The sequence below is a fragment of the Theropithecus gelada genome, chromosome 14, assembly GCF_003255815.1.
Source record: "Theropithecus gelada isolate Dixy chromosome 14, Tgel_1.0, whole genome shotgun sequence".
Classification (NCBI taxonomy): Eukaryota; Metazoa; Chordata; class Mammalia; order Primates; family Cercopithecidae; genus Theropithecus; species Theropithecus gelada.
In genome coordinates this window covers 10,323,723-10,346,610 of record NC_037682.1, presented here as the reverse complement: position 1 = coordinate 10,346,610, position 22,888 = coordinate 10,323,723, and the positions used below count along the sequence as shown (strand labels likewise).

Below are 22,888 nucleotides of genomic sequence, written 5' to 3'. Positions count from 1 at the left end.
CCCTGTGTGCAGTGTGATTTGGGGTGAGAGGACTCTGTACGTTTCCTCATCTGTAAAATGGGCTTTGGGCGTTTGGTGGGGTTGAGGGCACGCCTCCAGCCAAGGACTGCTGGGTTGAACCTGAGCCTGCCCTGCCGAGTCTGCTGAGCTTCCCTGTTCCTGTTCCTCCATCCCCACGACTTTCATCTCTCCGAGGCTCTCCCTATTCTCTCTTCGCTGAGGCTCAGGCCTCTGCTTCAGGAAGCCTTCCCTGCCCCGCTTCCTGTGGCCTGATATGACCCAAACGCCTAGCATCTTCCGCCCAGGCTGCTCTGGGCCCCCGACAGGCAGTTGACTCTATCGGGTGATGGATCAGCCAGGGTGGAGCAGGGCAGCTCAGAACCCGCCCAACACCAGGGGACGGGGGTCTTCAGAGAGAGGTGGGCAGTAGGCCTGCCTGTGACCCTGAGGGAAGGGAAGTGGACAGTCACAGACATGCAGGGGCTGGGCCACCCAGCATACCCTCATCCCTGTGAGGGAGATATTATGCCTGTTTTACAGATGAGGAGACTGAGGCCCGGAGCCATCTCTCATGTGCCAGGCCACAGCTAAATCAAGATGTCCTGACCTGGAGGCAGGGCGGGCCTGGACCCTCCGTGGTGGACTGTCTTCAGCCAGCCTGGACCTGTCCTATGCCTCAAGACCAGCGAAAAGTGGCGGAGAGCCCACAGTGCGGGCTCGAGGGCGGGGCTGGGCTCGCAGCAGGGTCGGCTTGGCACCTCTTCAAGGCCTCTCCCAGCTTCCTGGCTCTTCCCAGGCTGCCCGCCTGCATCCCTCCTCCAGGGGAAGGAGGCCTCTTATCTGGGCTTATCTCCTGCCAATTGAGTATCTTCTTCGCTTTGTTTTTGCTGCAGCCTCAGGCAAACAGATGGGGTGGGGAGGCCGGGGAAATAGGCTCCGGAGTAGGGCCCTCCTCCCTCAGGGTCAGTGCAGTGGCCCCAGACTTCTTCACTTCTGCTGTGGGGCCCTGCCCTATCCCCTAGTTCTGCTCACTCCAGTGTATTCCGTATCCAGGCTCCTCAGCAGCCAACTCCCATCTTCCTGACTCTAGCTGGTGTCCACTGAGGGACACCAGCTAAATTGCTAACTCCTGGGTGTGACATTCCAGCCCCTCGGAAGCCTGGCCTCTACTGCTCCCCTGTCCTTCCACGGGTCCACTCCTCCCTGCGCCGGGAGGGATGACCCTCCCCCTCACCTTCAGGTAGCGGCTCTAGCCGCCTCCTCCCTGAAGCCCTCTGACTGCCCTGCCGACTTCGGGCCCTCGGGAGCTTCCGAGAGCAGGGTCGTCGCGCAACGGATCTCTGTGCCCAGCACGAAGCACCGGGCCGGGTTACAGGGGGCGCCAATAAATCTTTCTGGAACGGAGCCCCCGCTCTGTTCGGGTCCCTGCGTGAAGCCTCGGTTTCCAGCGACCGGGCTGCTGCCAGCCTGGCTCCGCCGCTCCCTCCCGCCCCGCGCGGTCTGCCAGGCCCCCGGGCCGGCCATACAGCAGCTGACCCAGCTAGGTCAGTCCTATAAGGGCTGACCCAAATAGGAGCGAGTGACCCTCCCTGGGGGGCCGCGGCGCGGTTTACAAAGCGCGAGATTCGGCGGCCGGCAGCGCTGCGGTCCCAATGCGCGTGCTGGGGACTTGGACCTGGGCCTCACAGCCCTGGCCCGCGAGCCGCCGCGACCCCTTCCGTCTCTGTCGCGGATGTCAGGCAAAGCCTATATCCCTCGTAAGACAGCGGCCTCTTTTGAAAGTATCCGTGAGAGCACTACCCGGCCTGCGGAGCCCCAGTCGACGCACAGAAAAGGCTCGGCGGCACAGACGCGGGCTTTATTAACATTTAGTAGTGAGCGCGGCCCGCGGGACATCGCGGGGACTCGGGTCCGGGTGACGCAACGGTTAAGCCTGGTTCACGACTTGGCGCAGGCACTTGGAGGGTAGCCCGGAGCCGGAGGGCGGGCCCACGAGCCACTTCTGGCGGCTATGGGCGGAAAACCCAAAACTTCCGATGGGACCAAGCCTTCTGCGGCTTCACATGCACCGGAAGGGAATCTGGGTCAGCCCTCCCACCGAAAGAGGGAGCACGGATCCTCTTTTGCATAAGGCCTGAGGGAAGCACTTCCGCCCATATCCAAGATGGCCGACCAGGACAGTGAGAGCGGGTGGAGTTTCGGGGCGTGGAGCGAAGGTCACTGGGAGGGGGCGGAGCTTCCCCTGCCCAAGTTCCGATCCCACCAGGACTGGAAGACTCGCGTCCAGCTGGAGCTTTGCCGCATCTGCGTCGCTGTGCCCGCGCTCTTCGGGCGAGGAAGTCCCTTCCGGATTGTGGGAGAAAAGGGTTACATGAGTTAGATTACCATGGCAGCTGGTGCCAGGCTCTCCACTTCCGTGAGCCTTCCTCTAAGTGAGATCGGGGGGAGATAATGAAGGCCACAACTCCCAGGAGGCTCCACGCCGGGTGGTCAGGGACGCTCGGGAGGACGCATGGGCCCCCAGGAATGGGAACTGGTTAGATCCCAGGAATTCCGTGCCGGGGACGGGAAGAGAGGATGCCTAGGGCCCTAAATGGAAAGGCCAGAGCTGGAGACCTAGCACCCAGAAGATGGGACCGCAATTCAAGAATCAAGGCCGGGAGTGGTGGTGAGCGCCTGTAATCCCAGCACTTTGGGAGGTTGAGGCGGGAGGATCCTTTGAGGCCAGGAGTTCCAGGATGCGATGAGGCGTCATCGCACCACTGCACTCCAGCCTGGGCGACAGAGCGCACAGGTGCCAGCAAGGAGCACAAATACCAGCATGCCTAGTCTTCCAAGAATTCGGGGAATCCAAGAGCTTTGGCCTGGAGTGGGAGCTAGACTACACGTCCCAGCATGCCCTGTGACACACACACCCCCACATCCAACCACCAGGAGGGGGAAATTCTGGGACTTGGAAGGGAAGAGCTGGCGGGGCGGGGGGTTAGGGGGAGGTCTTGTGACTACAAATCCCATAATGCTATGGAGCTAGGAAGGGGCAGGACGGCGTTGGGGAGGGATCGTGGGACATCAGATCCGGACGTGCCTTGGGACTAGGAAGGGACAGACCGGCGCGGGGCGGCCTGGGACTGCAGGTCCTGGCACGCGGGGGACCGGCGCTCACCTTAAAGGAGTCCACAAACTCGTCACTCATCCTCCGGAGCTCGCGGCCATAACGCTGTGCTGCCCAGAGGTTGGGGGGCGCGGAGCGCGAGCGGCCCCGAAAGGGGCTGGGCTCCTCCTCCATCCCTTCGTCCTCCTCCGTCCCCGCGGGGTAGGAGCTGTGGCGACTCCGCGTCTCCACAGCCCCAGCGCCTGGAGAGGGTCAGTGGGTAGGGGGCGACGTTAATCTCAGCTCCTCTAAGTCCCTGGCCCTGCCTGAACCCTCCCCATCAGCTCTGCAGGCCCACTCGTAGGTCTTCCAGGGGCGCATCACAGTCCACCTCTCGGAGCCCCAGTCCCTTCCAGGAAAGCTCTGGGGCCTTTGTTGAAGATTCAGGTTAACTTTTCATTAATCCCACGAATCCTTAGTGAGTGCCAATAATGGGTGAGGCCCTGTGCCCGGCACAAAATAAGGGCATAAGAAATACTAGTTACATCACGAGGTCAGGGGATCGAGACCATCCGGCCAACATGGTGAAACCCCATCTCTACTCAAAACACAAAAATTAGCTGGGCATAGTGGCGCACGCCTGTAGTCCCAGCTACTTGGGAGGCTGAGGCAGGAGAATCGCTTGAGCCCGGGAGGCAGAGGTTGCAGTGAGCTGAGATCGTGCCACTGCACTCCAGCCTGGGTGACAGAGTAAGAATCCGTCTCAGAAGAAAAAAAAAAAAAAAGAAAGGCATATTATTAGTGCAAAACCTTCATGGGGCTTCGTGGCAAGCCCTGGGTTGGTAGCTATTTTATAGCGTCTATTCTACATCAGCAGAAGCCAATCCCTTGGACAGGAAAGTGTCCTGCCACAGCTGGCAGGATTGAACGCTGCCTCTGCAAGGGACCTGCAAAGCCCCTGGAGAACAAGAACCTGTCCGCTACATGTCTGCATCCCCCCCAGAGCCTTCTTTGGAGACAGTGTCTGGAACTGTTGACGTTTTTAGGTACCATTGATGGTGCACTTATGTGTAGGCCAAGACATTCCCTCATTATCCTCCTAACCACCCTGGGAGGTGAGTACTAAACATGCTTAGGTGAGAAGACAGAAGCTTAGAGAGTTAAGACTTGCCCAGTTTCTGTGAAGCTGTGGAGGCCTGAGGCTGGAAGGTTCCAAAGGCTTGGTGGAATCCAGAGTCCAGTGATTATCAGTGGAGCTCTGTGTCTCTCCCCTTGTCTATTCAGCCTTTGACTCTCTGAGCCTGTGTCCTCACCTTTATGAGGGGATAATCCTAGACCTGACTCCCAGTGATTGTGTAAAGGTCACATAAAATAAAAAAATGTGAAAGTGCTTTGTGGCTGGGTGTGATTCCTCACGCCTGTAATCCCAGCACTTTGGGAGGCCGAGGCAGGCAGATTGCTTGAGTTCAGGAGTTTGAGACCAGCCTAGGCAACATCGCAAAACCCCATCTCTACTAATTTTAAAAAATTATAGGCCGGGTGCGGTGGCTCACGCCTGTAATCCCAGCACTTTGGGAGGTCGAGGCGGGCGGATCACAAGGTCAGATCAAAACCACCCTGGCTAACATGGTGAAACCCCGTTCTCTACTAAAAATAAAAAAACAAAACAAAACAAAAAATTAGCCGAGCATAGTGGTGGGTGCCTGTAGTCCCAGCTATGCGGGAGGCTGAGGCAGGAGAATGGCGTGAACCCTGGAGGTGGAGCTTGCAGTGAGCGGAGATCACGCCACTGCACTCCAGCCTGGGCGACAGAGCAAGACTCTGTCTCAAAATAAGTAAATAAATAAATAAATAAATAAATAAATAAATAAATAATAATAAAAGAAGGCCAGATGGGCAGTGGCTCATGCCAGTAATCTGAGCACTTTGGGAGGCCAAGGCAGGTGGATCACCTGAGGTCAGGAGTTCGAGACCATCCTGGCCTCAAACTGGTGAAATCCTGTCTCTACTAAAAATACAAAAATTAGTTAGGTGTGGTGGTTCACGCCTATAGTCCCAGCTCCACAGGAGGCTGAAGCAGGAGAATCGCTTGAACCCAGCAGGTGGAGGTTGCAGTGAGCCGAGATTGTGCCACTGCACTCCAGCCTGGGCGGCAAAGCGAGACTCTGTCTCTAATAATAATAATAATAATAATAATAATAATAATAATGACAAAAGGAAAAAAGAAAGTGCTTTGTAGGCCGCAAATACACTATGGGTTATTATTCAGAGGCCCGCCTACTGTTTGAACTGTGTTTGAACTGTGCTCCATGCCATCTCACGACTGCTGCCAACTCCACTCTTCTACCCAGACTGATAAAGACTTGGAACCACGCCCTGGAGCAAACACTCAGAGCACAATGATAGAGTGAGAAGCAGGTGGGGGGCTGGGCGCGGCGGCTCACGCCTGTAATCCCAACACTTTGGGAGACCGAGGTGGGGGGATCACGAGGTCAGGAGTTCAAGACCAGCCTGACCAAGATGGTATACCCCATCTCTACTAAAGATACAAAAAAATTAGCCAGGCGGGGTGGCAGGTGCCTGTAATCCCAGCTACTCGGGAGGCTGAGGCAGGAGAATCGCTTGAACCTGGGCAGCAGAGGTTACAGTGAGCCGAGATCACGCCACTGCACCCGTCTCAAAAAAAAAAAAAATAGAGGCAGGTAGGGAACATACTTGGTGTTTATGGAAAAGTATGTCTGTCAGGGAGCTCTTTGGAGATGGTAAATTACAGGCCAGGAACTGAAAGCGGGGGATAACCATCAGAATGTCTCTTCTCCCCTCAGAGGACCTGAGGCAAGGCCTGTGGGCCAGTGCAGGGCCTCCAGGGGTCCCAGCTAGGACACATAAATGAGACACATGACTAAGAAAGCAGGTAGGCGGCTGGGCGCAGTGGCTCACGTGTTTAATCCCAGCACTTTGGGAGGCCGAGGCGGGTGTATCACAAGGTCAGGAGATCGAGACCATCCTAGCTAACACGGCAAAACCCCATCTCTACTAAAAATACAAAAAAATTGGCCGGGTATGGTGGTTCACGCCTGTAATCCCAGCACTTTGGGAGGCTGAGGTGGGTGGATCACCTGAGGTTGGGAGTTCGAGACCAGCCTAACCAACATGGAGAAACCCTGTCTTTACTAAAAATACAAAATTGGCTGGGCGTGGTGGCACATGACTATAATCCCAGCTACTAGGGAGGCTGAGGCAGGAGAATCGCTTGAACCTGGGAGGCGGAGGTTGCGGTGAGCCGAGATCGTGCCATTGCACTCCAGCCTGGGCAACAAGAGTGAAACTCCGTCTCAAAAACAAAAAACAAAAAACAAACAAACAAAACAATTAGCTGGGCTTGGTGGCGGGCGCCTGTAGTCCCAGCTACTTGGGAGGCCGAGGCAGGAGAATAGTGTGAACTCGGGAGGCGGAGCTTGCAGTGATCCGAGATCGAGCCACTGCACTCCAGCCTGGGCAACAAGAGCGAAACTCCATCGCCAAAAAAAAAAAAGAAAAAGAAAAAGAAAGCAAGCAAGTGGGCGTAGTGGCTCACGCCAGTAATCCCAACAGTTTGGGAGGCTGAGGCAGGTGGATCACTTGAGGCCAGGAGTTCGAGATCAGCCTGACCAACATGGTAAAACCCCATCTCTACTAAAAATACAAAAAAAAAAAAAAAGGCCGGGCGTGGTGGCTCACGCCTGTAATCCCAGCACTTTGGGAGCCTGAGGCAGGTGGATCACGAGGTCAGGAGTTCAAGACCAGCCTGACCAACATGGTGAAACCCCGTCTCTATTAAAAATACAAAAATAAGCCGGGTGTGGTGGCGCGAGCCTGTAATCTCAGCTACTTAGGAGGCTGAGGCAGGAGAATCACTTGAACCTGGGAGGCAGAGGTTGCAGTGAGCTGAGATTGTACCACTGCATTCCAGCCTGGGTGGTAGAGCAAGACTCTGTTTCAAAAAAAAAAAAGAAAAAAAGAAATTAGCCAGGCATGGTGGCGTGGGCCTATATTCCCAGCTACTAGGGAGGTTGAGGCACAAGAATCGCTTGAACCTGGGAGGCAGAGGTTGCAGTGAGCTGAGATCTCGCCATTGCATTCCAGCCTGGGAGTCACAGTGAGACTTTGTCTCAACAACAACAACAAAAAAAGCAAGGAAGGGAACAAGAGGATGGAATCCGGAAAGGCCTAGGGTAAGATAAGGTGTGATCAGAGTGCCTGGCCATTCTGAGCACCACCAAAGCCCGGAGCTGCCCCCAGGTCAGGTGGGGATTCCTTAAGACCCCAGAGGAGTGAGGTGGCAGTAGGGAGAGGCATACTAGGTCAGGAGTAAAGATGACAGATGAGAGCTGGATGTGGCGGCTCATGCCTGTAATCTCAGCACTTTGGAAGGCTGAAGGATTTTGGATAGGGGCAGGAGAGCCAGGAACAGAAGGGACACTGACGGAACAGGCCTGTCCGCAGAGTAATTTCCAGTTCTGTGGGGTGGTGGATGTGGAGCAGGGGTCAGCTAGGTGGGCTGGGCCCTGGTCAAATTCCTGCTCTGACCTTGGCCCATTCTCCAACCCTTTGGGGCCCCAGTGTCTTCTGTGAAATGGAGGCAGTTCCCTATCTGCCAGGACCACCGTGACAACAAATGAGAGCAGGAGAGCCCCTACCTGCCCCTCACAGCCTGAGGGCTCTGAGAGTCCCAGCGAGGGGAATACCCAGCTCTCCCCATTGTATAGATGAGGAAACAGAGGCAGAGGTTAGGAATTTGCCTGAGGCCATGTGACTGGGACAGCCTGCTTAGCCACCTAAATACGCAGGAAACAGTAGCTGTTCTCCTCCACTAGCTCTGAGTGGGGCCACAGGACCACTGCGCTTGCCGGACACAAGGCCCCACAGGTGGAAGGTGAGTGACTTGCACCCAGGCACTTGGCCTGGGCACCGCCCCTTGCCCAGGGATCAGAACAAGCAGAAGACACTGGCCAGGTACGGTGGATGGTCGGAAGCCCTCCCTGTGGATTCATTCATTTGACCCTCGCCACACCCTATCAGGGAGCTTCCTCATGGTTGCCACTTTACAGAGGAAGAAACTAAGGCAGAGAGCCTAAGTAACTTGCCCAAGGTCACAGAGCTAGTAGGTAGCAGAGCTGGGATCCCAACCCAACCAATGTGGCTTCAGGGGCTGTGTGCTTGGCTGTCATGCCCCAGGCTCCTCTCAGCTGTACCGTGGGCTGCCTTGGAGGTCTAGGCTGGGGAAGGCTCCCTTGGGCGTTCTGCTAGCACCAGTTCTGCCAGGAGCCTGTCCTATGGGGTGGGAGTTTCTCACCAAATTCGTGCACTTAGCAACGCCAAGCCAGTTGTTATCAAGATGACACCCATTTGTGTAAATTGAATTATATACATGTAAGTACAAATATATATATATATTTGTGTGTGTATATATATGTGTGTGTGTATATATTTCTGTGTGTGTGTGTGTATATATATATGTATGTATTTTTTCTTTAGAGGGAATCTTGCTTTGTCACCCAGGCTAGAGTGCAGTGATGTGATCTTGGCTCACTGCAACCCCTGCTCACCGGGTTCAAATGATTCTCCTGCCTCAGCCTCCCGAGTAGCTGGGATTACAGGCGCCTGCTACCATGCCTGGGTAATTTTTGTATTTTTAGTAGAGACGGGGTTTCACCATGTTGGTGGGGCTGGTCTTGAACTCCTGACCTCAGGTGATTCATGTGCCTCGGCCCCCCAAAGTGCTGGGATTACAGGCCTGAGCCACCATGCCCAGCCCTAAACTGAATTTTTAAAAAGTGTCCTATTTACGGGGAAAAAAAGCCTGTGAATTCCTTGGGGGAAGGGGAGGGCTGGGGCAGGGCCTGGGCCAGCCTCTCCCTCCTCTGGGGAAGGAAGGGGGTGTGGCTCCTCCTTGGGTGCGAGCGTGGGTGGGTGCCCAGGCCTGCCCACTCTTGCCATCCGTCTAGAGCCTGGCCCGGGGCTGGGGTGTGGAAGCGGGGGATGGTGGCTGTGGCTAGAAGTGCCCCAGGCCCCAGCATGGCACCTTCAGCTTTACATTCTCTGCGTGTTGGGCTTCTGAGTCAGTGGCTGGGGCAGACATCCGTGCTGATGCTTCCGCGAGCATCCTTGCACTGGGATTTTCAGAGTCCTCAGATTCCCAAGAAGGAGAATACCAAGCTCTCCCTGTTTTACAGATGAGGAAACAGGGGCACCTTAATTACAACACTCTTGCACACTGAATTGCACACTTAATTAAAACAGTGGTGTTCTAGACCGTTTGGAGCAGTCAAGCTCTGCCATCAGGCAGGGCTGGGTTTGGATCCTGCCCCAACCACATACCAACCACACACAATCTGCTGCCGGGGGAGGCTGACGTCACGGTGGCCAGTGCTGCCACCCCACCCTGGGCAGACACTTGCAGCCTGTCAGCCTCTGGCACCTGCAGGCTTCGGCCTTGACGTTAGCCTTCCAGGACAGACGCCCCTTCAGGCCTGCAGAGAACAATCCCCAGTCTTGCTCAGAGCTGATAAAATCAGAAAGCACTCTAAAGTTGGCAAATGTTTCCTTTTTCTTTTTAAAAAACAGTGACAGGGTCTCTGTCACCCAGTCTGGAGTGCAGTGGCACGATCTCAGCTCACTGCAGCCTCAAAATCCTAAGCTCAATTAATCTTCCCACCTCAGCCTCCCGAGTAGCTTGGACTACAGGCACCACCATGCCCAGCTAATTTTTTAATTTAAAAAAATTTTTAGAGACAGGGTCTTGCCATCTTTCCCAGGCTGGTCTTGAACTCCTGAGCTCAAGTGATCCTCCTGCCTCGGCCTCCTGAAGTGCTGGGATTACAGGCATGAGCTACTAAGGCCGGCTGGTAAATGTTTGTTCACTTTCTTTTCCCTTTTCCCGTTAGCTGGAAATGTTTTCTATAAAGGGGGTTCAGTGGGCCACATGGTCTCTGTGACAACCACTCAGCTTTGTGGCCAGAGCTGAAAGGAAACCATAATCAATGTGTAAATGAATACACTGCACCTTGCTGTGTTCCACTAACACTTTCTTTAGGGACCTGGAAATTTGAATTTCATAGAATGTTCACGTTACAAAATATAGTTCTTTGGATTTTTGTCCACAATTTTAAAATGTAGGCCCAATGTGGTGGCTCATGCCTGTAATCCCAACACTTTGGGAGGCCAAGGCAAAAGGACTGCTTGAGGCCAGGAGTTTGAGACCAGCCTGAGCAACATAGAAAGACCCTTGTTTCTATGAAAATTAAAATAAAAAATTAGCCAGGCATTGTGCCATGCACCTGTAGTCCCAGCTACTTAGGAAGCTGAGGTGGGAGGATGGCTGGAGCCCAGAAATTCAAGGCTTTATAAATATATAAAATACTGGGCCAGGCGCGATGGCTCATGCCTGTAATTCCAGCACTTTGGGAGGCCGAGGCGGGTGGATCACGAGGTCAGGAGATCAAGACCATCCTGGCTAACACGGTGAAACCCCGTCTGTACTAAAAAAAATACAAAAAATTAGCCAGGCGTGGTGGCGGGCGCCTGTAATCCCAGCTACTCGGGAGGCTGAGGCAGGAGAATTGCTTGAACCCAGGAGGTGGAGGCTGCAGTGAGCCGAGATTATGTCACTGCACTCTCCAGCCTGGGCAACAGAGCTCAACTCAGTCTCAAAAAAAAAAAAAAAAAAAAATTACTGACTGGGTGTGGTGGCTAGCACTTTGGGAGGCCAAGGCAGGAGGATCAGTTGAGGTCAAGAGTGAGACACCAGCCTGGCCAAGGTGGCAAAACCTCATCTCTAATAAAATACACAAAAAAATTAGCTGGGTGTGGTGGTGTGTGCCTGTAGTCTCAGCTACTCGGGAGGCTGAGGCAAGAAAATCACCTGAACCGGCCGGACGTGGTGGCTCACGCCTGTAATCCCAGCACTTTGGGAGGCCGAGGCGGGTGGATCACGAGGTCAGGAGATCGAGACCATCCTGGCTAACACGGTGAAACCCCGTCTCTGCTAAAAACACAAAAAATTAACCGGGCGTGGTGGCGGGCGTCTGTAGTCCCAGCTACTGGGGAGGCTGAGGCAGGAGAATGGCGTGAACCCGGGAGGTGGAGCTTGCAGTGAGCTGAGATCGTGCCACTGCACTCCAGTCTGGGAGACACAGCGAGACTCTGTCTCAAAAAAAAAAAGAAAATCACCTGAACCTGGAAGGTAGAAGTTGCTGCGAGGCGAGATTGCACCACTGCACTCCAGCCTGGGCAACAGAGCGAGACTCCATCTTGGGGAAAAAAAAATTATATATATATTTACATATATATAAATACATATATAATAAAAATATATACATAAAGTAATAACAATGTCAGTACTAATAATAAGAGCAGCAAACACTTAGCCCCTCCTCTGTGCCAGGCACTGTTTCCAAGCACTTTTCCTGTATTAACTCATCAGGTCCTTGCTATACCCCTGCGAGGTTGGACTAGTTCTATTCCCGCTTACAGATGAGGAAACTCAGGTAGATGGAGTTCATTAACCTGCTCAAGCTCAACCTGCTAGGAAGGGCAGAGCCACATTTGAACCTGCAGTCTGGCCCAGGGGCTAGCACTGGGCTGCTTCTCTCTGCCTCTCCACTGTCCACACCTGTTTCAGACACTGGGCTGTGTGGGCTGTCACAGCACAAGGTGGCTGCGGTCCCTGCCCTGGGGCACCTTAGCCTCCAGCAGGGGCCTGGTGGCAGGGGCTGTGAAGAGTGACCGAACCAAGTGTGAGCTACTCTGCGCAGGTAGAGGGGCAGACGCCCCGTGGCTCTGGAAGGGCACTGGCACTTGCTGATCTCTTTTGGGAAATCACTTGCTTTGGAGACACTGAAAACTACATCAAAAGGTTCAGAAATCCAGCTCTGTCCTCACCTAGCAGCTGTCTTCTCCCGCAGCCCTCTTTCCTTCGGGTCTGCAGCTGGGGGTGGGGGGAGGTGTCGCCCGCTTTGCTCCTTATTACCTCGCAGGCCCCTCCCATGCCCTGCTCCTGGGTCAAGTCCCTGGCCAGTGCAGAATGTTACTCCTGTCCTCTGCCACTCCACCAGCACCCCATCTCCTTTCTGTACCTTGCTACTCCTTCTATCATGATCTTGTCCCACTCTCCCCTCAGACTCATTCCCAGGGACATAACCTAGGCCTTGTCACCATCAAATAACTCCATCCCAAGCTTCCCACCAGCTGACCCGACCTGTGTGGATCATACCCCTGGGACCCCAACTCCAACCATGCTGCGGCTTCCCAGGGCTTGCTACTTTCCCTGAAGCTCAGCCAGCTTGGACCCCACACCTACCCTTCCTTCCTTTGCACACACTTGAAGCCCCTACCCCTAACTGGGCTGAGACAAGCACGACTCTGACTCCAACTCCCGGCCAGCTCCCACTCGCACCCTGCTAAAAATCCCACCAGATGCTTAAAATCCACCTCTAGTGGCCAGGCGTGGTGGCTCATGCCTGTAATCCCAGCACTTTGGGAGGCCGAGGCAGGTGGATCACGAGGTCAGGAGTTCGAGACCAGCCTGGTCAACATGGTGAAACCCTGTCTCTACTAAAAATACAAAAATTAGCTGGGCATGGTGGCACATGCCTGTAATCCCAGCAAGACTCCATTCCAAAAAAAAAAAAAAAAGCCACCTCTAGCCCACCCTCTAGGGTGGCTTCCAGATCCTTCCCCACCCTTCAGTGTTTCTTCTCTATTAAACGCAACTTCATCTTACTGGATGCTCAAGCCAGATTCCTTGGTGTTGGCTGGGCTCTGTGGCTCATGCCTGTAATCCCAGCACTTTGGGAGGCCAAGATCACTTGGGGCCAGGAGTTCAAGACCAGCCTGGCCAACATAGCAAGACCTTATCTCTAAAATTAATAATAATTTATTTTATTTTTATTTATTTTTTGTTTTTTGAGATGGAATCTTGCTCTGTCACCCAGGCTGGAGTGCAGTGGCACAATTTCAGCTCACTGCAACCTCCACCTCCTGGGTTCATCCAGTCCATCAGCAGATCCTGCCAGTTCTGCTTTAAAAATAAATCCAGAGGCCAGCTACTTCTCACCACCTCCCTGGTGACTTTCTGAATGTCTAAATCTGACCATGCTGCCTCTGTTCAAAGCCTTTCCAGGTTTTCACCCAAAGGCAAAGTCAGAGTCCTTACAATGACCTCCAACTTTAGGTCTCCAAAGACCCTTTCCTAACCCCCTCCCCAAGGCCCACCCTAGCTGGGAGCAGGTGTTGCCCTCAGGGCCTTAGCACCTGCCCTTCCCTCTGCCTGGAACTCTCTTCCCATCATCCCTGTGGCCTTGGTTCCAGTGGTGCTTCTCACCAAGTGAGTGCTGACCACCTCTGCTACCATCACTCCCCCAGCCCCGTGACTCTGGATTCTCTTAACTCTTTCTCTCTTTTTTTTTTTTTTTTTTTGAGACGGAGTCTCACTCTGTTGCCAGGCTAGAATGCAGTGGTGTGATCTTGGCTCATTGCAACCTCCGCCTCCCGGGTTCAAGTGATTCTCCTGCCTCAGCCTCCTGAGTAGCTGGGACTATAGGTGCGTGCCACCATGCTTGGCTACTTTTTGTATTTTTAGTAGAGATGGGGTTTCACCATGTTGGCCAGGCTGGTCTCCATGTCTTGACCTTGTGATCCGCTCGCCTCAGCCTCCCAAAGTGTTGAAATTACAGGTGTAAGCCTCCGCGCCCAGCTTCTCTTAACTCTTACATGCTGCCCCCATACAAATCTTCTCATCCATGATAGGATGCACTTTTGTGCTTGTTTGCTTATGGACCCACCACGTCACTAGAATGTAAGCTCCACGAGGGCAAGGATTCCTGATGCTTGGGTTCACCGAGGTCCCCCTAGCAACTGGAACAACCTGTGTCACATGGTGAACACTCACTCTGAGACACGAGTCAATGCTGAGTGTGTGTGGCGGGGGGCAGAAAGCAGGGGGAGTTTGTGAGCAGAAAAACAGCCAAGTGCAAGCTCAGGAAGTTAAAGAAAGCTGTGGAGGCCGAGCATGGTGGCTCACGCCAGTAATCCCAACACTCTGGGAGGCCAAGATGAGAGGATCGCTTGGGCCCAGGAATTCGAGACCAGGCTGGGCAACAAAGCAAGACCCCACCTCTACAAAAAATAAAAAATGAGCTGGTGTGGCAGCATGTACCTGTGGTCCCAGCTGTTCTGGAGGCTGAGGCAGGAGGATTGTTTGAGCCCAGGAGTTTGAGACCTGCCTGGGCAACAAAAGGAGACCCGCCCCTGCCCTCGTCTCTAATGAAAACATGAAAAATGTCGGGCGTGGTGGCTCACGCCTGTAATTCCAACACCTTGGGAGGCCGAGGCGGGCGGATCACAAGGTCAGGAGATAGAGACCACCCTGGCTAACATGGTGAAACCCTATGTCTACTAAAAATACAAAAAATTAGCCGGGCATGGTGACACATGCCTGTAGTCCCAGCTACCTGAAAGACTGAGGCAGGAGAATTGCTGGAACCCAGGAGGCGGAAGTTGCAGTGAGCTGAGATTGCACCACTGCACTCCAGCCTGGGTGGCAGAGTGAGACTCTGTCTCAAAAAAAAAAAAAAAAGAAAAAGTTAAAAATAAATTAACTAGGTGTAGTCCACACACCTGTATTCCCAGTTACTTGGGAGGGTAAGGTGGGAGGATCGCTTAAGCCCAGAAGTTCTAGGCTGCAGTGAGCTGAGATCACACCTCTGTACTCCACACCTCTGTACTCCCTCCTAGGTGATAGAGCGAGACCCTGTCTCAAAACAAACAAAACAACAACAACAAAAAAAGAAAGCAAGCTATGGGATCCAATCTGAGAGAATCGAGTGTGTGTGTTTGTGCGTAAGAGAGGGAGGGGAAGGAGGCCTCTTAAGCCTTCTTAATCCTGAAAATGGGAAGGAGGTCGTTTAAGCTTCAGTGCCAGAGTGACATGACCTAGTTTTCTATTTTTAGAGATGGGGTCTGGCTATGTTGCCCAGGTTGGTCTTGAATTCCTGGGCTCAAGCCAGCCTCCTGAGTTGCTGGGACTACAGACATGGGCCACCCCACCTGGCTTGACCTGGTTTTTGTGTTCAGAAGATATATGTTGTTGTTCCAGGTGCCAAGGCCAGTGCTGGGCACAGGGGTGGTGGAGCCTACTGAGAAATGGACACTGAACCCCAGTGTCTATCCTTCCATCTTGGAGCCTGTGCTTCCCACCCCACACAGCCCTGCTGTCTGGGAGGACCGTCTGCCCCTTGAGGTCACCTGCCCCTGGCCTTTGTGCCAGGACAGGCCTGCTGTGGGTGCAAGCCTCGGGGCAAGAAAGAACACATCTGGGAGCTGGAAGGCCCAATCCCAGGGAAAGCATGGAGCCTGGGGCAGGGCACCAAGGAGTCTTCCAGCCCCCACCTTCTAAGGAAAGAAATGCCAGGCAGGTATGGCCTTAGGTAGGCCCCTTTTCCTTTTCGGATCACTGCCTGCCTGCCTGTCACTAATTTCTGTCCTGGCCCCACACTAATAGCTGCCATATATATATATATATATATATTTTAAGAGATGGAGTCTCCCTAAGTCACCCAGGCTGGCTTTGAACTTCTGGGCTCAAGCGATCCTCCTGCCTTGGCCTTCCAAAGTGCTGGGATTACAGGTGTGATCCGTCATGCCTGGCAGCTACCATTTTTTAGCTTTAATGTGCACCAGCTCTGTAATCAAGTGCATCCTATATGTTCCTGCTAATTAACTCAATAGTCCTACAATGGTGGTTATTAATTGCTCTGTTTTACAAAAGAGGAAACTGAGGCTCTGAGAGGTTAGGGACCGACCCAAAGCCTTCAGTGCCCGTGGATACAACTGGGATGCAGGGAGCCAGTGGGCTGGGGGTGAGGTGACCCGGCAGGTGGAGGTGGTGGGGTACTTACCTCCATGATGGCTGCTGCTGGTTGGCTGCTCCTGCTGGTGACTGGCGTCCCACAGGAGGCCTGGGGCCTGGCGATGATGCTTGCCGGAGTCTGAGGGCTTGTCCCCCGCGGGGCTGGGGCCCAGGCCCCTCTCTGCAGAGCTGGAGTCTTCCTGCTCACTAGGCTCAAACTCTGGGATCTGGAACATGCTCTGGGCTATGAGGACAAGATGTTAGGTAGTCAAGGCACAGCTGGGGCCAACGGTGGCCCTGGAAGGCAGAGGCAGGTACCCTTGGCTCCCTCTCCCACCCTAGGGCCCCCAGGCCCGCCAGGCCTCCCGGGCCCTCATTTGTCTGCTGGGTCTGGCCTGGCAGGGAGCTGATGCTGTCGGCTCAGGGCCTCAATCTCCCCTCAGAACCCTGGTGGACCCAGGCCCCTACCCAGCCCCCGCCCCGCCCGTGGTGACGGCGCACAGGTCTCACCCCAAGCCCGATCTCGAGGCCCCTGACCCGGGCCTGCCGCCTCCCTCCTGCACCCCGGGCTCCCGGCCCTAGTTGCTTGGGCAACGGGAACTGTCAGCGACCTGGCCCAATCACCTCTCGGAACGTCACTCGGGTAGGTCCAGAGGCGGGGTCAACCCGGCCCGGCCCCGCCCCCCCGCCGGACCTACGGCTACTCGCCCGCAGCCTTTTTTCTCCCTCCTGCGGCCCTGGTGCTCACATCCTCGCTGCCTCACACCTTGGACGTGTGTGGGAGCAGGAGAGGGATTCTCTGGGGTCCCCATTTGGAACCTGGAGACCCACTTCTGCCAACAAGTCCTTCAGCCCCTCTGGACCTTAGTTTCCCCCCAGTGAAGTGGGGATAGTGACAGCTCCCCCAGGAGCCAGTGAAAACTTTGTGAAGGGAGTGATTACTGCGGGCGAAGGCGCTTGGCACAGCCACAACTGAAGCTCAGCCGTCGGATGCGATTATTGTTGCTATTGTTACCGCTCCGCCTGGACTGGGTGCCCGGTCGGAAAGTCCCGCTCCCCGCTCCTCCTCCCAGGCGTGGAAGCTTCGCGCCGCCCGCCTCGGGGGACACCTCCCGCGCCACCTCGGGGGCACTGGAGATAAGGAGAGGAACCTCCTCCCTGGCTGGGATGGCTGCCCGGGCGCGGGAGGAGGGCCGGGGACCCGGTGAGGGTGGACCGTAGGGTCCGTGGGGGCTTCACGCCTGGCAGGCGGCCGGCCAGGTGAGCAGGGCCGCGGGCGCGCCGGGGCGGGGGGTGGGCCAGCGCTGGGGATTCGGGGCTCCGCGGGTTCAGGCCCGGGGGCGGGGCCCGGGGGCCATCTTGGCTATGGGCGGAAGTTTTCTTCAGAGGCCGAGAGACGGGAATCCGTTGCCGCCCCCGGCTGGGTGGCACGACCCCGATTTGGGTATAGGAGAGAGGAGCGTGGGAACTGGCGGCCCCCCATACAAGTTAAGGCGGACCGCCCAGGCACAGCCCACCCGGGGACCCCCTGGATGCGGCACGGCCCCCGCAATTCGGCCGCCCTCCAGCCGCCTCCCGTAACCCCGGGCGCCCGCCAGCGGCGCAGCTCGCGCCAATTCTCGTACGGTTTCACGCCGGGTGCGGCGCTGGACTGCGGAGCCGGTCGGGCCCCTGCGCAATTTGCGTAGCGAACAGCGCCCGCGCAGGCGCAGGAGGGGGCGGAGCAGCGGGAGCCGGGGAGCCGGAGCCCCGGGTCCCCACGACCTAAGCCGGCTCTCCCATCAGCGGCCTGAGGACCTGGCATCCGCCTCCTCCCGCCCCTTGAGGCTGGAGAGTGGACGCGGTGGGGGGGGTGGGGCAGGGGGCAGCTTTCGAGAATTACGAGGACAGAAGGCAGAGGCCCTCCCCATCCGCATTATTGGAGGAGAGCCTCCCCCAGCTTGGGGAGGGGGAGAGCGGGGCATTGGGCGCCCCCTGCAGCGGCCGCTGCCCTGACCCGACGGGCATCGGCTGGCTCTCCCCCTCCAGCCAGGACGACACGAGCGACCGAGGCCAGGGACTCCTCTCCTTGGGCCTCTGCATCCCCCCATCCCTGGCTCTGGGGTAGGCCCAGGGAGGAGACACCCCCAACCCCCACCCGGTCTGCCCTGGAGAGAAGAGACTGCCCTTCCATGCCCCTGAGTGAGGGGCCTGGGGCCCAGGCTGCCCGTGTTCCCCAAGGGCAAGGGTCTCTCTGTTGAGGAGGAGGGGCCTGTCAGCCACAACTTCTTTCCTCCTCAGCGCCCCATCTCCCTCTCTGCACCCTGCAATTCCCACCCCTCCGTATTTATTTCCCTGGCCCTGCCGACAGCCCCTCCTTCTCTGTCTCCGGGATTCAGGCCTCCCTCCCTGACATGGAGAGTAACCTGTCTGGCCTGGTGCCTGCTGCCGGGCTGGTGCCTGCACTGCCACCTGCTGTGACCCTGGGGCTGACGGCTGCCTACACCACCCTGTATGCCCTGCTCTTCTTCTCCGTCTATGCCCAGCTCTGGCTGGTGCTTCTGTATGGGCACAAGCGTCTCAGCTATCAGACGGTGTTCCTGGCCCTCTGTCTGCTCTGGGCTGCCTTGCGTACCACTCTCTTCTCCTTCTACTTCCGAGATACTCCCCGCGCCAACCGCCTGGGGCCCTTGCCCTTCTGGCTTCTCTACTGCTGCCCCGTCTGCCTGCAGTTCTTCACCTTGACGCTTATGAACCTCTACTTTGCCCAGGTAACCAACTGTGGTCCCGGGTGGGGGGTGGGAGGTAGCAAGCCTTAAGGACCCACGGGAGTGAAGGGCATCTCTGCTCCTAGGTGGTGTTCAAGGCCAAGGCAAAGCGTCGGCCGGAGATGAGCCGAGGCTTGTAAGTACTCGGGACACTGGTGGGCTCAACCTCCAGATCAGGGGCAGGGGACAGTCCCATGTAGATCCCTTCCCACCTCTCAGGGCTGAGACAAAGACAACCCAGGGAATGTCTGTGGAAGAGCTTGGAAAAGTTAAAGCACCTGGCGCAGATGGCTCAGCAGAGGCGTTGCAGATCTGCAAGGCACAAGAATAGGAATGGTTGTGGTAGTGTGAGGGAGAGGAACCCAGTGGCATCCACCATGGAGGGTGAGCTGGAGGCTCCAGCCCATGGAAGCACCAAAGCCATATGCACTCCTGGGTGACCTGGGGCCGCAATGCCCTCGTCATTTGTACAGTGTCTTACGGTTTATAAAGAGCTTTCCCAGCCATCTTTCATTTGTACAATTTCCCTGAGAGGCTACTCTCCTCCCTTGAGAGATGAAGAAACTGAGGCCCAGCCAGGTAAGGCATCAGGATCAAGGTCGCAGAGCTGGGGCTCAGACGGGGACTTCTGACTCCAGTTGGTGCCCCTTCCGAGGTACCATGGTTGTCAGTCACCTTCTGACCTCTTTGAGCCTCAGTTTCTCCATCTATAAGAATGGAGGAACAGGGCTCAGACTGGATGCCCTGAGTTCTGTGGACGTTGGGGTTTCCTGCAGGAGGTGGGGCAGGTGGTGAGTGCTGAGGGCTGTTGAGGGCCCGGGCTGACTGTGCTGTGGCTGCAGGCTGGCTGTCCGAGGGGCCTTTGTGGGGGCCTCGCTGCTCTTTCTGCTGGTGAACGTGCTGTGTGCTGTGCTCTCCCATCGGCGCCGGGCACAGCCCTGGGCCCTGCTGCTTGTCCGCGTCCTGGTGAGCGACTCCCTGTTCGTCATCTGTGCGCTGTCTCTTGCTGCCTGCCTCTGCCTCGTCGCCAGGCGGGCCCCCTCCACTAGCATCTACCTGGAGGCCAAGGTAGGGCCGCAGCACTGATGCCCAGGTGTCCTTTGGGATCTCTGGGCAGCGGTTCTCAGGGTGTAGAGGAAGCTGGGAGTCTTCTCTCCCTGAGGGTCCTCTGTTGTTACCTGTGCCAGGGGACCAGTGTGTGCCAGGCGGCCGCGATGGGTGGAGCCATGGTCCTGCTGTATGCCAGCCGGGCCTGCTACAACCTGACAGCACTGGCCTTGGCCCCCCAGAGCCGGCTGGACACCTTCGATTACGACTGGTACAATGTGTCTGATCAGGTGGGCATACGCATGTCTGCCACCTCCTTAGTAGCCGTGGCACCTTGGCCCCAGCTGGCCTGGGCCCTGTCCCACTGCCCCCTTGGCGTGACTGCAGACTGGCACCAGCCCCTGCCTTCCCACAGGCGGACCTGGTAAATGACCTGGGGAACAAAGGCTACCTGGTATTTGGCCTCATCCTCTTCGTGTGGGAGCTGCTGCCCACCACCCTGCTGGTGGGCTTCTTCCGGGTACACCGGCCCCCACAGGACCTGGTAAGGGTCTGCACCCTCCCCTGTGGGCCCAGTGGAGAGGGGCAGATGCTGGGAATCCTGGGTTAGCATCTGGGGATGGGCAGGGAGAACAGTGTGGGACAGGAGTAAGTATCGATGATGGCTTCCTCCTCCAGAGCACCAGCCACATCCTCAATGGGCAGGTCTTTGCCTCCCGGTCCTACTTCTTTGACCGGGCTGGGCACTGTGAAGATGAGGGCTGCTCCTGGGAGCACAGCCGGGGTGAGAGCACCAGGTAGGAGCCATGGCACTGCCTCAGTACCCCTGCCCCCCTCCACCCACTGGGCTCCATCGAGCTATGGGGGACTGAGAGAGCCGGGTCTTGCCCTTCCACCCCTGCCATGGCCTTTGCTTCCCCATCTGTACTAGGTGAGGTCCCCTGGGTTCCTATGGCTAAAGCCTCCATCCCTTGCCTAGAGATGTACTTTGCCCTGGGCCCCGAAGGTCTAGGTCACAGGGGTTCTGTTCTAAGCCTCTGTTCCTCCTGCAGCTCTTGTGACTGTGGCCCTGGTCACTGTCCTGAGACTGACCCTGTTTCTCTGCTGCAGTATGTCAGGCAGTCTAGGCTCTGGGAGCTGGTATGGCGCCATCGGGCGTGAGCCGGGCTGGTATGGGGGCAGCCAGACGAAGACCACTCCTCTGCTCTTCTCCCAGGTGCCAGGACCAGGCGGCCACCACCACAGTCTCTACTCCACCCCACAGACGTGATCCCCTTCCCTCCCCCACAGAATACCCAGGCCCCAGTCCCCGTCACCCTAAGCCCCTGTGCCAAGTTTGCCACTTCTTGCCCAGGATCCTGGGGGTCGTGGCTGCCCCCTCCTCTGGCCAGCTCCTTGCTGCTCCTGTCATAGTGAGCTTGTGCCGTCCCCCTAGGATGGGGGCGTGGCCCTGGCTGCCAGATGCCCACAGCACCCTGGCATGACCTGCCACCTCCGCTTCCACACCAGAGCCAGCTACCTCTCCTGTGCCTGCCACTCAATAAACAGTGTCTGCGCCCCACAGTTGTTCACCTGTCTGTCATCTGCCTTGTGTTCCTGTCACTTTTGCCTGTTTGGCCTAAGGCTGAACAGACAGTGGCCCTTGAAGTGGGCTGCTAGGCTGGGCAGGGGCCACTTACCCCATCAAGGCTGGTGGGCTGGGAGAGGAGGGGCCTGCAGTTTGCAAGGGAAGGAGACCACACAGGCTTTTGTTCTCAAAGCTCTGCTGGCCCAGAATTGCCCCACTAACTCCAGATCCCTCTCCACTTGAACAGTTCCTACTCTTTCCTCAAGACCTGCGTCAACTGTTACTATCTTTAGGAAGCCTTCTGTCTAATGGTCAAGGGATGTGGCCCCTCTGCTAGGCCCCACAGCCCCACATTACTGTGGTTATGTGGCTACTGAGGATTTTTTTTTTTTTTTTTTTTTTTGAGACAGGGTCTGTCACTCAGACTGGAGTGCAGTGGCACGATCATGGCCCACTGCAGCCTCAACCAACCAGGCTCAAGCAATCCTCCTGCCTCAGCCTGCCTAATTTTTTTTTTTTTTTTTTTTTTTTTTTTTGAGACGGAGTCTCGCTCTGTCGCCAGGGCTGGAGTGCAGTGGCGCTATCTCAGCTCACTGCAAGCTCCGCCTCCTGGGTTTATGCCATTCTCCTGCCTCAGCCTCCCGAGTAGCTGGGACTACAGGCGCCCGCCACCACGCCCAGCTAGTTTTTTTGTATTTTTTTTAGTAGAGACGGGGTTTCACTGTGTTAGCCAGGGTGGTCTCGATCTCCTGACCTCGTGATCCGCCCATCTCGGCCTCCCAAAGTGCTGCGATTACAGGCTTGAGCCACCGCGCCCGGCCCTAATTTTTTAATTTTTTATTTTAGAGGTGGGGTTTCACCATATTGCCCAGGCTGGTCTCGAACTCCTGGGCTCAAGCAATCCACCCACCTCAGCCTCCCAAAGTGCTGGGATTACAGGCATGAGGTACCATGCCTGGCAGCTACTGAGTCTTAACCCCAATGGATTAGACTTTCTGGAGGCCCTGTTTCCCTATCACCACCCCAACCTGGTCTTTAGGAGCCAGGAGTTAGTCCAGGGCTTGCTGGGGAGTTGGCGTGGTGACTGAGCAGCCCCCATCTTCCTACCAGGGTGTGGGTTTGCGCAGATGTACAGGTGGTCCCCTAGCTGTGCCCTCCCAGTAGCCCCCTTCTCCACTGTCCTTAGTAGCATAGTCACTGCTCTCTGCTCCCATGGTCCTGGCAGGTCTGTCTGATGGCTAGGAGTCCTTTACTAGAGGGTCTGTCCCCTGCCCACATAGGTGGTTGTCCCAGCTTTTCAGAGTTCCCTTGGCTTATTGCTGGGCCTGCCTCAAAACCCTTTACTTGGGACCATCGTGGGCACCAGGCCCTCAGGGCCTCCAGAGAGGGCATCTGAGATTCAGAGAATCAGCTTGAAGCTGGACAATCACTTTTTGTGGAAAGGAAAACTCCTAACGTTTGTGGGGCACTTTATTGCGTGTGCTAGGCTCTGTTTTGAGGATTTCTAAACACTGGCCTCCTTAATGCCCAGAACAGCACCCCGAAGT

At 56.1% G+C, this 22,888-nt stretch overlaps 2 protein-coding genes across 5 annotated transcripts; one reads left to right on the top strand and one right to left on the bottom strand.

Annotated features, from left to right (window-relative positions):
• Positions 1-1,837: 1,837 nt before the first annotated feature.
• On the bottom strand, positions 1,838-16,570 carry BAD (BCL2 associated agonist of cell death). Of its 2 annotated transcripts, none has more exons than XM_025357016.1 (4): positions 16,491-16,570; positions 16,030-16,224; positions 3,160-3,354; positions 1,838-2,343 (listed from the first exon to the last, which is right to left on the bottom strand). In XM_025357016.1, exons 2-4 carry the CDS (start codon positions 16,214-16,216, stop codon positions 2,060-2,062), a joined length of 666 nt encoding a protein of 221 aa, XP_025212801.1. In that variant the 5' UTR covers positions 16,217-16,224; positions 16,491-16,570; the 3' UTR covers positions 1,838-2,059. The 2 variants fall into 2 exon arrangements, with proteins under 2 accessions (XP_025212801.1, XP_025212802.1); XM_025357017.1 differs by having other exon boundaries at positions 3,164-3,354.
• Positions 16,571-16,631: 61 nt separating this feature from the next.
• On the top strand, positions 16,632-21,342 carry GPR137 (G protein-coupled receptor 137). 3 transcript variants are annotated; one of them, XM_025357012.1, is made up of 8 exons: positions 16,632-17,240; positions 18,359-18,730; positions 18,814-18,863; positions 19,570-19,795; positions 19,915-20,064; positions 20,190-20,318; positions 20,453-20,571; positions 20,885-21,342. In XM_025357012.1, exons 2-8 carry the CDS (start codon positions 18,374-18,376, stop codon positions 21,042-21,044), a joined length of 1,191 nt encoding a protein of 396 aa, XP_025212797.1. In that variant the 5' UTR covers positions 16,632-17,240; positions 18,359-18,373; the 3' UTR covers positions 21,045-21,342. The 3 variants fall into 3 exon arrangements, with proteins under 3 accessions (XP_025212797.1, XP_025212800.1, XP_025212798.1); XM_025357015.1 differs by lacking the exon at positions 19,915-20,064; XM_025357013.1 differs by lacking the exon at positions 16,632-17,240 and having other exon boundaries at positions 17,348-18,730.
• The last annotated feature ends 1,546 nt before the right edge of the window (positions 21,343-22,888 follow it).

Bases quoted from the DNA above. Each gene is read 5' to 3' on its own strand.
- BAD (XM_025357016.1), bottom strand. From the start codon at position 16,216: ATGTTCCAGATCCCAGAGTTTGAGCCTAGTGAGCAGGAAGACTCCAGC. The intron at 3,355-16,029 runs GTAAGTACCCCA...GACCCTCTCCAG, and splicing joins CAGCAGCAGCCATCATGGAG to GCGCTGGGGCTGTGGAGACG. The intron at 2,344-3,159 runs GCGCCGGTCCCC...ACAATCCGGAAG, and splicing joins TGTGGACTCCTTTAAGGTGA to GGACTTCCTCGCCCGAAGAG.
- GPR137 (XM_025357012.1), top strand. From the start codon at position 18,374: ATGGAGAGTAACCTGTCTGGCCTGGTGCCTGCTGCCGGGCTGGTGCCT. The intron at 19,796-19,914 runs GTAGGGCCGCAG...TACCTGTGCCAG, and splicing joins GCATCTACCTGGAGGCCAAG to GGGACCAGTGTGTGCCAGGC. The intron at 20,319-20,452 runs GTAAGGGTCTGC...TTCCTCCTCCAG, and splicing joins ACCGGCCCCCACAGGACCTG to AGCACCAGCCACATCCTCAA.